The sequence below is a fragment of the Myxine glutinosa genome, chromosome 4 (genome assembly GCF_964187855.1).
Source record: "Myxine glutinosa chromosome 4, kmMyxGlut1.1, whole genome shotgun sequence".
NCBI classification, from domain to species: Eukaryota; Metazoa; Chordata; class Myxini; order Myxiniformes; family Myxinidae; genus Myxine; species Myxine glutinosa.
This window is the reverse complement of record NC_136264.1, coordinates 135,134,523-135,150,806: the sequence shown is the minus strand read 5'-3', so window position 1 is coordinate 135,150,806 and position 16,284 is coordinate 135,134,523. Positions and strand designations below refer to the sequence as shown.

The following is a 16,284-nucleotide window of genomic DNA, read 5'->3' as shown; positions in this document are numbered from 1 at the left end:
AAAGCGACCGAAAGAGAAGGAAAAGAGAAGAAGACAGAGTACGGAGGAAGAACAGATTTATTATACACACACAAGCAAAAAGAAGGAGCGACCAAAGTTATTTACAAGCAATGGATGGAAGAAGCAGTCACACAGTGAATCGTTAACTTATACTATTCAATTTACTTAACCCCAGGACAACATTCAAGACAGACGACGTTCACACTTACACGGGGGAAATTGCAGGCAGGAATGGCAGAGGTGGGTTGCTGGAGAGGGAGGCAGGGTCAGGTCCCTGCAACCGGCAGGGCTGGAGGTAGCAGCTCCCAATTCTTCGCGTTTTTGGCGGGAAAACCCTCGGTCGCGTCGACGCCGCTGATGCTGTGGACGTCACGCGCTGGCTCGGTCACACCTGCTCCTCTCCTTCTGGTGGAGCCGTCTCCCTCCTCTCAGCGCGTCTCTCCAAAGCTTGTTTCCTCTCCAAGTATCTCTCCTTTTTGGTTTGGAGCGTCTCTCATCTCACAGCTCACAGCTCACAGCTCACAGCTCACAGCTCATCTCTCATGTCCTCTCTCATGTCATCTCTCATGTCATCTCCCGTGTCATCTCTCTTGTCATCTCCTCGTGTCATCTCCTGAAGCAGTCCCTTCCAGTCGCTTTTATTACTCGGGGCGGAATCAAGCCGCCGGCTGCGAGGGCACGCCTACCGGGTCGCTAACCGCGGTGCTGGTTGGCTGTTAGGGCTGTCCGATTCCTCCTTTGATCATGACGACGTGCCACGCCTGTGAGTTGGCGGCTCCTACCCCCCTCTTCTCCGAGATGAGCACATGGGCAATGGCGGCTTGCGGGATTGAACACCACTCGCACCGCTTTTGAAAGGAACTTTGGGGAGCGGAGATGATTGGGGAAATTGAAAGGGGCCTACGCTTATTTCGTTTGATACAATGCAGAGTCAATCTAGTGGGAAACACATATTTAGCCTACATGGAATAAGGAAATAAACTATTTAAAAAGATATATCGTGGCCTGTGTGTAAGTTTCATGGAATTAACTAGGAGGACGGCTGCGACCATTATTTACATTACGAGGGTGTTACACACAACAAAACCATACTTTTCACATTCGTTACACTTTCTCCAAAATTGTTACACTTCTCAAAACCGTTACCCTTCTCAAAACCGTTACACTTCTCAAATTCGTTACAATATAAACAAAAAATTAATTAAAACTATGATATTTATAGATACATATTTAACTCATGGTTCTATTTTTAGGTGCCGTCGCCAATGCTTGCAAAGTTTCTCAGACGAAACCAAAGTCATGCCCCTCGACAAGTTCAACATGCTCGCTGAACAAAGAGCACAAGATGCTTTTCTATGTGGCAGACGTGCAAGGAACGAAGACGGTCACCAGCGGAATGTGCATGTTATGTATAAGGTAAGATTGTTTTAATTATTATAAAAATAATATTATAGGTAAGATTATTTTAATTATTATAAAAATAATAATATAGGTAAGATTATTTTAATTATTTTAAAAATAATAATATAGGTAAGATTTTTTAATTATTATGAAAATAATAATATAGGTAAGATTGTTTTAATTATTATAACAATAATAATATAGGTAAGATTGTTTTAATTATTATAAAAATAATAATATAGGTAAGATTGTTTTAATTATTATAAAAATAATAATATAGGTAAGATTGTTTTAATTATTATAAAAATAATAATATAGGTAAGATTGTTTTAATTATTATAACAATAATAATATAGGTAAGATTATTTTTATTATTTAAAAAATAATAATATAGGTAAGATTGTTTTAATTATTATAAAAAATAATATTATAGGTAAGATTATTTTAATTATTATAAAAATAATAATATAGGTAAGATTGTTTTAATTATTATAAAAATAATATTATAGGTAAGATTATTTTAATTATTATAAAAATAATAATATAGGCAAGATTGTTTTAATTATTATAACAATAATAATATAGGTAAGATTGTTTTAATTATTATAAAAATAATAATATAGGTAAGATTGTTTTAATTATTATAAAAATAATAATAGGTAAGATTGTTTTAATTATTATAAAAATAATAATATAGGTAAGATTGTTTTAATTATTATAAAAATAATAATATAGGTAAGATTGTTTTAATTATTATAAAAATAATAATATAGGTAAGATTGTTTTAATTATTATTTAAAAAAATAATATAGGTAAGATTGTTTTAATTATTATAAAAATAATAATACAGGTAAGATTGTTTTAATTATTATAAAAATAATAATATAGGTAAGATTGTTTTAATTATTATAAAAATAATAATATAGGTAAGATTGTTTTAATTATTATAAAAATAATAATATAGGTAAGATTGTTTTAATTATTATAAAAATAATAATATAGGTAAGATTGTTTTAATTATTATAAAAATAATAATATAGGTAAGATTGTTTTAATTATTATAAAAATAATAATATAGGTAAGATTGTTTTAATTATTATAAAAATAATAATAGGTAAGATTGTTTTAATTATTATAAAAATAATAATATAGGTAAGATTGTTTTAATTATTATAAAAATAATAATATAGGTAAGATTGTTTTAATTATTATAAAAATAATAATATAGGTAAGATTGTTTTAATTATTATAAAAAATAATAATATAGGTAAGATTGTTTTAATTATTATAAAAATAATAATATAGGTAAGATTGTTTTAATTATTATAAAAATAATAATATAGGTAAGATTGTTTTAATTATTATAAAAATAATAATAGGTAAGATTGTTTTAATTATTATAAAAATAATAATATAGGTAAGATTGTTTTAATTATTATAAAAATAATAATATAGGTAAGGTTGTTTTAATTATTATAAAAATAATAATATAGGTAAGATTGTTTTAATTATTATAAAAAATAATAATATAGGTAAGATTGTTTTAATTATTATAAAAATAATAATATAGGTAAGATTGTTTTAATTATTATAAAAATAATAATATAGGTAAGATTGTTTTAATTATTATAAAAATAATAATATAGGTAAGATTGTTTTAATTATTATAAAAATAATAATATAGGTAAGATTGTTTTAATTATTATAAAAATAATAATATAGGTAAGATTGTTTTAATTATTATAAAAATAATAATATAGGTAAGATTGTTTTAATTATTATAAAAATAATAATATAGGTAAGATTGTTTTAATTATTATAAAAATAATAATATACGTAAGATTGTTTTAATTATTATAAAAATAATAATATAGGTAAGATTGTTTTAATTATTATGAAAATAATAATATAGGTAAGATTGTTTTAATTATTATAAAAATAATAATATAGGTAAGATTGTTTTAATTATTATAAAAATAATAATATAGGTAAGATTGTTTTAATTATTATAAAAATAATAATATAGGTAAGATTGTTTTAATTATTATAAAAATAATAATATAGGTAAGATTGTTTTAATTATTATAAAAATAATAATATAGGTAAGATTGTTTTAATTATTATAAAAATAATAATATAGGTAAGATTGTTTTAATTATTATAAAAATAATAATATAGGTAAGATTGTTTTAATTATTATAAAAATAATAATAGGTAAGATTGTTTTAATTATTATAAAAATAATAATATAGGTAAGATTGTTTTAATTATTATAAAAATAATAATATAGGTAAGATTGTTTTAATTATTATAAAAATAATAATATAGGTAAGATTGTTTTAATTATTATAAAAAATAATAATATAGGTAAGATTGTTTTAATTATTATAAAAATAATAATATAGGTAAGATTGTTTTAATTATTATAAAAATAATAATATAGGTAAGATTGTTTTAATTATTATAAAAATAATAATATAGGTAAGATTGTTTTAATTATTATAAAAATAATAATATAGGTAAGATTGTTTTAATTATTATAAAAATAATAATATAGGTAAGATTGTTTTAATTATTATAAAAATAATAATAGGTAAGATTGTTTTAATTATTATAAAAATAATAATATAGGTAAAATTGTTTTAATTATTATAAAAATAATAATATAGGTAAGATTGTTTTAATTATTATAAAAATAATAATATAGGTAAGATTGTTTTAATTATTATAAAAAATAATAATATAGGTAAGATTGTTTTAATTATTATAAAAATAATAATATAGGTAAGATTGTTTTAATTATTATAAAAATAATAATATAGGTAAGATTGTTTTAATTATTATAAAAATAATAATAGGTAAGATTGTTTTAATTATTATAAAAATAATAATATAGGTAAGATTGTTTTAATTATTATAAAAATAATAATATAGGTAAGGTTGTTTTAATTATTATAAAAATAATAATATAGGTAAGATTGTTTTAATTATTATAAAAAATAATAATATAGGTAAGATTGTTTTAATTATTATAAAAATAATAATATAGGTAAGATTGTTTTAATTATTATAAAAATAATAATATAGGTAAGATTGTTTTAATTATTATAAAAATAATAATATAGGTAAGATTGTTTTAATTATTATAAAAATAATAATATAGGTAAGATTGTTTTAATTATTATAAAAATAATAATATAGGTAAGATTGTTTTAATTATTATAAAAATAATAATATAGGTAAGATTGTTTTAATTATTATAAAAATAATAATATAGGTAAGATTGTTTTAATTATTATAAAAATAATAATATACGTAAGATTGTTTTAATTATTATAAAAATAATAATATAGGTAAGATTGTTTTAATTATTATAAAAATAATAATATAGGTAAGATTGTTTTAATTATTATAAAAATAATAATATAGGTAAGATTGTTTTAATTATTATAAAAATAATAATATAGGTAAGATTGTTTTAATTATTATAAAAATAATAATATAGGTAAGATTGTTTTAATTATTATAAAAATAATAATATAGGTAAGATTGTTTTAATTATTATAAAAATAATATAGGTAAGATTGTTTTAATTATTATAAAAATAATAATATAGGTAAGATTGTTTTAATTATTATAAAAATAATATAGGTAAGATTGTTTTAATTATTATAAAAATAATAATATAGGTAAGATTGTTTTAATTATTATAAAAATAATATAGGTAAGATTGTTTTAATTATTATAAAAATAATAATATAGGTAAGATTGTTTTAATTATTATAAAAATAATATAGGTAAGATTGTTTTAATTATTATAAAAATAATATAGGTAAGATTGTTTTAATTATTATAACAATAATAATATAGGTAAGATTGTTTTAATTATTATAAAAATAATAATACAGGTAAGATTGTTTTAATTATTATAAAAATAATAATATAGGTAAGATTGTTTTAATTATTATTTAAATAAGAATATAGGTAAGATTGTTTTAATTATTATAACAATAATAATATAGGTAAGATTGTTTTAATTATTATAAAAATAATAATATAGGTAAGATTGTTTTAATTATAAAAATAATAATATAGGTAAGATTGTTTTAATTATTATAAAAATAATAATATAGGTAAGATTGTTTTAATTATTATTAAAATAATAATATAGGTAAGATTATTTTAATTATTATAAAAATAATAATATAGGTAAGATTGTTTTAATTATTATTAAAATAATAATATAGGTAAGATTATTTTAATTATTATAAAAATAATAATATAGGTAAGATTGTTTTAATTATTATTAAAATAATAATATAGGTAAGATTGTTTTAATTATTATAAAAATAATAATATAGGTAAGATTGTTTTAATTATTATAAAAATAATATAGGTAAGATTGTTTTAATTATTATAAAAATAATATAGGTAAGATTGTTTTAATTATTATAACAACTAGGGCATGCCCATACTATATATATATCTAAAATTATATCCCCCCCCCCTCTATTTACATGAAATGGTTTGGTCCATTCGCAAAGCCAAAGCGAACGGCTTGCGAGTACGGTGACAATCCCCCCCCTCTATTTACATGAAATGGTTTGGTCCATTCGCAAAGCCAAAGCGAACGGCTTGTGAGTACGGTGACAATCCCCCCCCTCTATTTACATGAAATGGTTTGGTCCAAAGCGAACGGCTTGCGGAGTTTGGTAAATAAATCGCCATAGCTCGGTAACTACTTCTCCGATTAATATGAAACCTTGAATTGGGACAATGTTTTTATGTTTTTAATTGAATTACTATCCGTAATGGCGCACGCTCTCACAGGAGCTCCGTAGGGTCGCATATCGCAGTTACGATGAATCGCAAATTAGTTTTAATTAGTTTTAAAACATAGTTTAACGCCAACATAGTTTGCCAACGTGAAATAAATGAATACGCTCTCAAATGTGCCGTCCGAGGCAGAGTCTGTTCGGCACGTTCGGCACACGTGATAGCTCGCTGCTCTCTGATTGGTTGAATCGTTTTTTGGACATAGCTCGGTAACTACTTCTCCGATTAATATGAAACCTTGAAAAGGCACATCCTCAGGTCCCCAGCAATATACCTGGCAAGGTTAAAGTATATCGGACCCGTGGTTGTCGAGAAACAGCGGTCACAGACACATAGACATACACACACACATACACACACACAGAGATTACTGGAATTATAGATAGATAATAATATAGGTAAGATTGTTTTAATTATTATAAAAATAATAATATAGGTAAGATTGTTTTAATTATTATAAAAATAATAATATAGGTAAGATTGTTTTAATTATTACAAAAATAATAATATAGGTAAGATTGTTTTAATTATTATAAAAATAATATAGGTAAGATTGTTTTAATTATTATAGAAATAATAATATAGGTAAGATTGTTTTAATTATTATAAAAATAATAATATAGGTAAGATTGTTTTAATTATTATAAAAATAATAATATAGGTAAGATTGTTTTAATTATTATAAAAATAATATAGGTAAGATTGTTTTAATTATTATAAAAATAATAATATAGGTAAGATTGTTTTAATTATTATAAAAATAATATAGGTAAGATTGTTTTAATTATTATAACAATAATAATATAGGTAAGATTGTTTTAATTATTATAAAAATAATAATATAGGTAAGATTGTTTTAATTATTATAAAAATAATAATATAGGTAAGATTGTTTTAATTATTATAAAAATAATAATATAGGTAAGATTGTTTTAATTATTATAACAATAATAATATAGGTAAGATTGTTTTAATTATTATAAAAATAATAATATAGGTAAGATTGTTTTAATTATTATAAAAATAATAATATAGGTAAGATTGTTTTAATTATTATAAAAATAATAATATAGGTAAGATTGTTTTAATTATTATAAAAATAATAATATAGGTAAGATTGTTTTAATTATAAAAATAATAATATAGGTAAGATTGTTTTAATTATTATAAAAATAATAATATAGGTAAGATTGTTTTAATTATTATAAAAATAATATAGGTAAGATTGTTTTAATTATTATAACAATAATAATATAGGTAAGATTATTTTAATTATTATAAAAATAATAATATAGGTAAGATTGTTTTAATTATTATAAAAATAATAATATATGTAAGATTGTTTTAATTATTATAAAAATAATAATATAGGTAAGATTGTTTTAATTATTATAACAATAATAATATAGGTAAGATTGTTTTAATTATTATAAAAATAATAATATAGGTAAGATTGTTTTAATTATTATAAAAATAATAATATAGGTAAGATTGTTTTAATTATTATAAAAATAATAATATAGGTAAGATTGTTTTAATTATTATAAAAATAATAATATAGGTAAGATTGTTTTAATTATTATAAAAATAATAATATAGGTAAGATTGTTTTAATTATAAAAATAATAATATAGGTAAGATTGTTTTAATTATTATAAAAATAATAATATAGGTAAGATTGTTTTAATTATTATTAAAATAATAATATAGGTAAGATTATTTTAATTATTATAAAAATAATAATATAGGTAAGATTGTTTTAATTATTATTAAAATAATAATATAGGTAAGATTATTTTAATTATTATAAAAATAATAATATAGGTAAGATTGTTTTAATTATTATTAAAATAATAATATAGGTAAGATTGTTTTAATTATTATAAAAATAATAATATAGGTAAGATTGTTTTAATTATTATAAAAATAATATAGGTAAGATTGTTTTAATTATTATAAAAATAATATAGGTAAGATTGTTTTAATTATTATAACAATAATAATATAGGTAAGATTGTTTTAATTATTATAAAAATAATAATATAGGTAAGATTGTTTTAATTATTATAAAAATAATAATATAGGTAAGATTGTTTTAATTATTATAAAAATAATAATATAGGTAAGATTGTTTTAATTATAAAAATAATAATATAGGTAAGATTGTTTTAATTATTATAAAAATAATAATATAGGTAAGATTGTTTTAATTATTATTAAAATAATAATATAGGTAAGATTATTTTAATTATTATAAAAATAATAATATAGGGTAAGATTGTTTTAATTATAAAAATAATAATATAGGTAAGATTGTTTTAATTATTATTAAAATAATAATATAGGTAAGATTATTTTAATTATTATAAAAATAATAATATAGGTAAGATTGTTTTAATTATAAAAATAATAATATAGGTAAGATTGTTTTAATTATTATAAAAATAATAATATAGGTAAGATTGTTTTAATTATTATTAAAATAATAATATGGGTAAGATTATTTTAATTATTATAAAAATAATAATATAGGGTAAGATTATTTTAATTATTATAACAATAATAATATTCTATGTGTGTTATCAATAATATTGACAAGGGTAAATAAATTAATTTGGTTTGTTCACTTGTGTTGTTTCATGTCCAGCACGAAGAAGAAGAGCAGGTGGTGTGTCGTAGTGGGTATGCAAGCCTTTTTGGTGTATCAGAGAAGCGAATTCGTCGCATCGTGAGTGCTGTCATGGCAGGAACAGTACCCATAGACAACCGTGGTAAACACAACAACAGACCTACTGCCGTCTCAGAAGACAACAAACGCCTGATCGACCAACACATACGTTCTTTCCCTTATCAGGTTTCGCACTACGGAAGGGAACGAACCAAACGCCGCTATTTATCATCAGAGCTGAGTGTCAGACGGATGTACATCCTTTTCTTGGAAAGGCACTTCCCAGATGCATATGCGCAGGTTCAGGCTGAGACAGTAGAGCCAGAATCTGTAGAGTGTCCAATCAAACACCGCTTTTACTTTAACTATTTTAAAGATAACTTTAATTATGGATTTGAAAGGCTGCGCTCAGATGTTTGTGGCACATGTGCAGAAATGCAAGTCAAAGTGAAAGTAGAAAAGAATGCAGCAACACGGCAGAAACTCAAGACCGAGGTGGAGCTACACAAGCGCAAAGCTAAGTCATTCTACAACAAACTTAAAGCCGACTCAACCAAGGCAACAGAGGATGACGAGTTTGACACTATAGCCATTGACTTCCAGCAAAACATACCATATCCTCACCTACCCGTTGGAGAGATATTTTATACGCGCCCGCTGTGGCTATACAACTTTTGCGTGTGCAGTGCAAAGACAAAAAAATCAGCTATGTTCATGTGGCCCGAAACAACAGCTAAACGGGGAGCCAATTAAGTCATGTCATGCCTCAATTATTATTTTGAGCACAAGCTTTCTCCCGGCGTGAAGCGAGTCAATGTGTTCTCTGATGGTTGTCGAGGACAGAACCATAATCATACGGCTGTCCAGTTCTTCTTCACCCTAGTGGACTGGACGATTTGATGCAATAGAGCACCACCTGCCGATAAGGGGGCACAGTTTCTTGCCATGTGACAGGAACTTTGCAACTATTGAGAAAAAGAAGAGAATGAGAGAGAGCATGGAGTGGTTTCATGGATGGATGGACATGGTTGAGGAAAGTTTTGAGGTAGCCCGAGTAGAGCAAGGTCTAATCCAAGATTTCCGCGGCCAGCTGGGACCATACTTTAAGAAGTCGACGAAGCGAAATGATGAGCGTTATCTTGTATCTGAGTACAAGCAGTTCAACTTCAACAAGACACATCCATTTGAGGTTGAAGTTTCGAGAACAATGATGGGCTTGAATCGCCTCCGATTCACACTGCTCAAGCGTAATGCCACCCCTACACTGCCCGCTGGGCAGTGTTACACAGCACCAATACCGGTAAAACAAGCCAAGAAGAATGCTGTTGTGAAACTCAAGAAGTACTTGGCTGAAGCAACACAGCATTTGATAGATCAGATAGTAACAGCAGAGGATATAAATGCTGATGAGGACAACTCCGACTATGAGGTTTAGATACTGTAATACTGACAAAAGTTTAAGCGCGGTTTATGTCAAAGATTACGTATACTTGAAAAGTGGATTAATTTGAATAAATATAATCATAATGAAGTGCCAAAATGTTGTATATGTTTACTTTCAATAATAAAGCCTCTGCATATTGTTTATTTTGAGTGGAAAAAAAAAATGTGGTACAAACACAACAAACTAATATTTTTGGTAATTTTGGTAATTACCAAAATTGGTAACTTTTTGGTAACTTGGTAATTTTACCAAGGAACCTCGATGCAGGAGGAGGATATTCAGCCAATGATGCCTGCACGACATAAACACCAGAATCAGAGATTGCAAACCCTCGCCAGGACGTGTTCTCAGTGGTTTTTTTAAGGCTTTTGTGTTAAACAAATATGGCGGCCGAACCACGTGACCGATGACGGCATCATTATTATTTTTTCTCCACCAATTTATCCCCTAGGGCCTAGATGATGCTCAAGAAATTCCATCTTCATCGGATGAAGCTTTGTACTTGTCGAATTATGACGTCATAATGGAGGCACCTATGACGTCATCATTAACATATTTTATTCACCATGGAGAGTTCTTTACAATGAGCCATGTCAATTTTTTCCTATTCAGGCCTTTCGGAGATATAGAGGTGCAAAGTTTTTCCGGTTTTCCAAGTTGGCGCCCATACCACGTGACCTATGACGTCATGATTATCATTTTAAAATTATACAGGTGGAGTTGCACCTATGGTGAAAATTTCCTGTCAATCGGACCAGCGGTTGCAGAGAAAATCATATTTATTCTGTGCGGACAAACAGACAGATAAACGGACTCAAATGAAATACCCTCTCCTCAGGTGAGGGTTATGGCGGGCACAATGATCAATAATTCCGTGCACCAGTGGGTGGCGCGAGCGTCCGGGCGTGGAACTGAGATACATGCCCCGCCTTTCGCCCGATCGGCCACGCCCGGGGGCAAGGCGTGGCCTCGGGACATATATGCGGGCTCTAAGCTCGAGCCCGCCCAGTGCTGATGTGCGAGCTTGTAATAAAGTGCTTTCATTTGTGCCACGCATTGTGGCCTACCTTTTTGGCAAACGAGTTGTGTGTGCACAGCACCACACTGGTGACCCCGACTGGTTCAGCCGTCGCTGACCCCCGAATGCGCCATGGCTACCAACGCCGTCGCCGTCAAACTCCCGGAGTTCTGGGAAGCGCAAGCCGACATTTGGTTTGTGCAGGCCGAAGCTCAATTCCAACTCCGGGGCATCACGGCGGATGAGACCATGTACTACCACGTGGTCGCTGCCCTCGGGCCCGGCACTGCCGCCCACGTCGTGTCCATCCTTCGGCGCCCGCCGGGTGACCACAAGTACGCGGCACTCAAACGAGTACTACAGCGCCCCCTGCTTCCCTCGTGGCCGCTGCTACGCCCCGCCCACTACCGCCGCCGCCACCACCACCGCCACCACCACCGCCGCCGGCACGGCCGACGCGGCCACCACAGCCGCAAACCTGGTGCTACTATCATGCCAGGTTCGGCCGCAAGGCTAGAACGTGCCGCCCGCCGTGTTCTTTTGACGGGTCGGGAAACGACCGGGCCGGCGCTCACTTGCGGCCATGAGCGTCGGCCATTCCGGCAGCCTCCTGTTCATCACGGACACCTCCTCTGGTCATCGTTTTCTGTGCGACACGGGAGCGCAGGTAAGCGTCCTCCCTGCCTCCGCGTCCGACAAGCAAGTCGCGGGCCGGGGCCCCGCTTTGCTTGCCGCCAACGGAACACCCATCCGCACATTCGGGAAGCGTTGCCTCTCACTGCGATTCAGAGGGCAGCGCTTCCAATGGTCGTTCGTCACCGCCAGCGTGCCAATGGCCCTGCTCGGTGCGGACTTCCTTTGTGCGCATGGGCTGTTGGTGGACGTTAAGCGTCGACGTCTCGTCCAGGCCGAAACCTTCAGCTCGCTCGCTTGTTCGCTGAGCGGCTCGTTGAGCAGCTCGCTGAGCGGCTCACCGAGCGGCTTGCCAAGCGGCTTGCTGAGTGGTTCCGTCCCGGCGAGGTTAGTCTGTATGCTTCCGGCAGCAGACGAGCTTACCCGCCTCCTCGCCAGTTTCCCGGCACTCACGCGGCCCACCTTTTCAGCGGTGGCCGTCAAACACGGGGTGGAGCACCATATCCCCACCGTGGGCCCACCGGTCTACGCCCGGGTGCGCCGCCTCGAACCCACGAAGCTCACCGTGGCGAAAGCGGAGTTCGCCACGCTGGAGCGGCTGGGCATCGTACGGCGCTCCAACAGTGCATGGGCCTCTCCTCTGCACATTGTGCCCAAGCCCGGCGGCGGATGGCGGCCGTGCGGTGACTACCGCTGGCTCAACGATGCTACCACCCCCGACCGCTACCCGGTCCCGCATATTCAAGACTTTTCCGCCCGGTTGGCAAACACGACCGTTTTCTCCAAGGTGGACCTCATCCGGGGCGACCACCAGGTCCCCGTACGACCGGACGATGTACCAAAGACAGCCGTCATCACCCCTTTCGGCCTCTTTGAGTTCCTGCGGATGCCTTTTGGGTTGAAAAATGCGGCCCAGGCGTTCCAGCGGCTCATGGACAGCGTCTTGCGTGACTTACCTTTCATCTACGTCTACCTGGACGACATCCTAGTCGCGAGCGCATCCCGGGAGGAGCACCTGCTCCACCTCCGCACGCTCTTCGAATGCCTGGGCCAGCACGGCCTGATAATCAACCCCGCGAAGTGCCGTTTCGGCATCACCGCCATCGACTTCTTGGGGCACCGCATCACCAGGCACGGGGCCATCCCTTTGCCGGCCAAGGTGGAGGCGGTCAGGAGTTTCCCGTGCCCCCGCACGATCAAGGGGCTCCAGGAATTCCTGGGCATGGTGAATTTTTATCACCGCTTCGTGCCCCACGTCGCCCAGCTCTTCCGCCCCCTCCATGAGGCCCTCCGGGGCAAGCCGGGCAAAGGTGACCGCCTGGATGGAGCCGATGGCCGCGGCATTTGCGGGCACAAAGCTGGCCCTGGCCAACGCCACCATGCTGGCGCACCCGGCGCCCGATGCACCGATCACCCTCACCACCGACGCATCGGACTACGCGGTGGGCGCGGTGCACGAGCAGTGGGTGAGTGGTGCTAGGCAGCCGCTGGCGTTTTTTAGCCGGCAGCTTCGCCCGCACGAACGCCGCTGCAGCACCTTCGACCGCGAGCTGCTCGGGCTCCACCTGGCGGTCCGACACTTCCGCCATCTGCTCGAGGGCCGCCCGTTCACGGCTTTAGTCGATCACAAGCCCCTTGTGTTCGCGATGGCCAAGGTCGCCGAGCCATGGTCGGCCCGGCAGCAACGTCACCTCTCTGCCGTGTCCAAGGACACGACGGACATCCGTCACGTCGTGGGTAAAGACAACCCGGTGGCGGATTGCCTTTCCCGGTCCGTCGCACACGCGGTCCACCTCGGGATCGACTATGCCCGGATGGCGGAGGACCAGACCGCCGACCCGACGTCCAGGCCTTGCGGACCGCCATCACGGGCCTCCGCATCACCGAGGTGCCGTTCGACGTCGCAGGCACGGCCCTCTTGTGCGATGTCTCCCTCGGCCGGCCTCGCCCCATCGTGCCCGCTGGCTGGTAGCGCCCGGTTTTTGACGCCATCCACGGCCTGTCCCACCCGGGCACGAAGGCCTCCCAGAAGCTCGTCGCGGCGAAGTTCGTCTGGCATGGCCTCAGGAAGAACGTCCGCGACTGGGCCAGGACGTGCCTCGCGTGCCAGCGCGCAAAGTTCCACCGCCACCCCCAGGCCCTGTTGGCCCCGATTACGGTGCCCGAGCGTCGGTTCGACCACATCCACGTCGACTTGGTGGGACCTCTGCCCCCCTCGCGGGGGTTCTCCCACCTCCTCACCATGGTGGACCGCACCACCCAGTGGCCGGAGGCCGTGCCATTGGCGGCGACGGCTGCGGCTGACGTCGCGCAAGCCTTCATCACCACGTGGGTTGCCCGGTTCTGTGCCCCCTCGGACATCTCGTCCGACCGCGGCCCCCAGTTCACCTCGGAGCTCTGGGGAGCGGTGGCGCAAGGGCTCAGCGTCAAACTGCACCGCACCACGGCCTACCACCCCCAGGCCAAAGGCCTGTGCGAGCGCTTTCATCGCTCAATGAAGGCCGCGCTCCGGGCCAGCCTCCGCGATGGCAGCTGGGCCGACAGGCTCCCCTGGGTCCTGCTGGGCCTCAGGACGGCGCCCAAGGACGACCTGCGCGCGTCCTCGGCGGAGCTGGTCTTCGGACAACCGCTACAGGTGCTGGGCGAATTTATCCCCGACTCCACGGCTCCTTGGTCCGCGGCGCAACAGCGCTCGACCCTGCAGGAGACCGCCAGGAGGTTCGCCCCGGTGCCGACGGCACACCACGGTTGCCCGTCCTCCCACGTCGCCCCGTAGCTTCGCACGGCGGAGTACGTTTTCGTCCGGCACGACGCCCACCGGGCACCGCTGCGGCCCCCGTACGACGGGCCCTTCCGCGTGCTGGAGACCGGGGACAAACATTTCACCGTGGACATCGGCGGTGCTCCTGATCGTATCTCCATGGACCGCCTCAAGCCGGCCCACCTCGATCTGGACCACCCCCCGCAAGCAGCTCTGCCTCCGCGTCGAGGCCGCCCCCAGCGGTCAGACCCCCGGCACCCCCCAGTCCCGCCGTCCCGCTAACCCCCAGCCCTGCACGCATCGCCAGAGCGCGTATCGGCCGGGTCATCCGGCTTCCCCGCAAGCTCACCCTTCAGGTGCGCGGGAATTCTGGGGGGCGTGTGTGGCGGGCACAATGATCAATAATTCCGCGCACCAGTGGGTGGCGCGAGCATCCGGGCATGGAACTGAGATACATGCCCCGCCTTTCGGCCGATCGGCCACGCCCGGGGGCAAGGCGTGGCCCCGGGACATATATGCGGGCTCGAAGGTCGAGCCCGCCCAGTGCTGATGTGCGAGCTTGTCATAAAGTGCTTTCGTTTGTACCACGCGTTGTGGCCTACCTTTTTTGGCAAACGAGTTGTGTGTGCACAGCACCACAGGGTAACAATTGATGGGATTCTGAATCCTGTGGGTACAGTGGCATAGTGTTGGGGACTATTGACTGGCATACCCCACATGTTGTGGGTTCAAAATTTTAATCTCAGCTTCTGGGAGCTGGTGTCGTGTTATAAAAAATATTAGACTCCATGGAAAACCTAGCCGGTCCACTACTAACGACAGTGAATATAAGTACATTCATAATGACCTCCGTCGTTGACTCTTTCCTAACGACCTCAAGTGGGGACTTTTGAACATACCCCGAAAGTGAACGCGAAACAAACGCCGATGATTGGCTCAATCCACGATCAAACTTTTGGGCGATTTGTCGAATGGCTTACTTTTGCTGCCGTTCTGTTTTGTTTCAAATCCTAAATTATTCTTAAGCTTTTGTACATCAAACGTGTGAACAAATCAGAGGTGCCAGGCATCTACCAATCGTCAAATTTCTGCTTTTGTTTTTATTAGTCGGTTGTCAAACGATTTGAGGTTACTTTCGCCCGATGTTAGGCTTCTCATTGCTCGGACTGTTTAGTATGTACTCCATTTGAATTGTGTTGTAAATCTCTTTGAGATGAATTCTTATTTTCATGAACCTGGAATAATTCCAAATAGCTTATGCACATCATCTTTCTGCCTTTTCATATTATAATGGGGGATAAAAGACATGAAAATCAAATGTTGCACTTGTTACTTGGGGGCTGGAGGGAGGGAGAGGGGGACCTCCAATTGAAGTCATTTCTTCCTGTTTGGAAATGTTTATGCCTTTTAATGTACGGATGCCTATGGCACGTCACTGGTACCATCTACATTTTTGTGTGTGGGTTTTGTTTCCCATTTGCTCCCATTCCTTTTTACCCATACCCTCAATTTTATACCCTTTT

The 16,284-nt window shown here is 36.0% G+C and overlaps 1 protein-coding gene across 1 annotated transcript in view; it reads left to right on the top strand.

The window, feature by feature from the left end:
- LOC144891816 (uncharacterized) overlaps positions 1-10,490 on the top strand; it is a 1,036,251-nt gene extending 1,025,761 nt beyond the window's left edge. Inside the window, exons 2-3 of the mRNA XM_078776482.1 lie at positions 1,254-1,416; positions 8,885-10,490. Of these exons, the coding sequence (XP_078632608.1) occupies positions 1,300-1,416; positions 8,885-9,658 (891 nt within the window). The 5' untranslated portion in view covers positions 1,254-1,299 and the 3' untranslated portion in view covers positions 9,659-10,490. The remainder of the gene's footprint in view (positions 1-1,253; positions 1,417-8,884) is intronic.
- Positions 10,491-16,284: the final 5,794 nt, after the last annotated feature.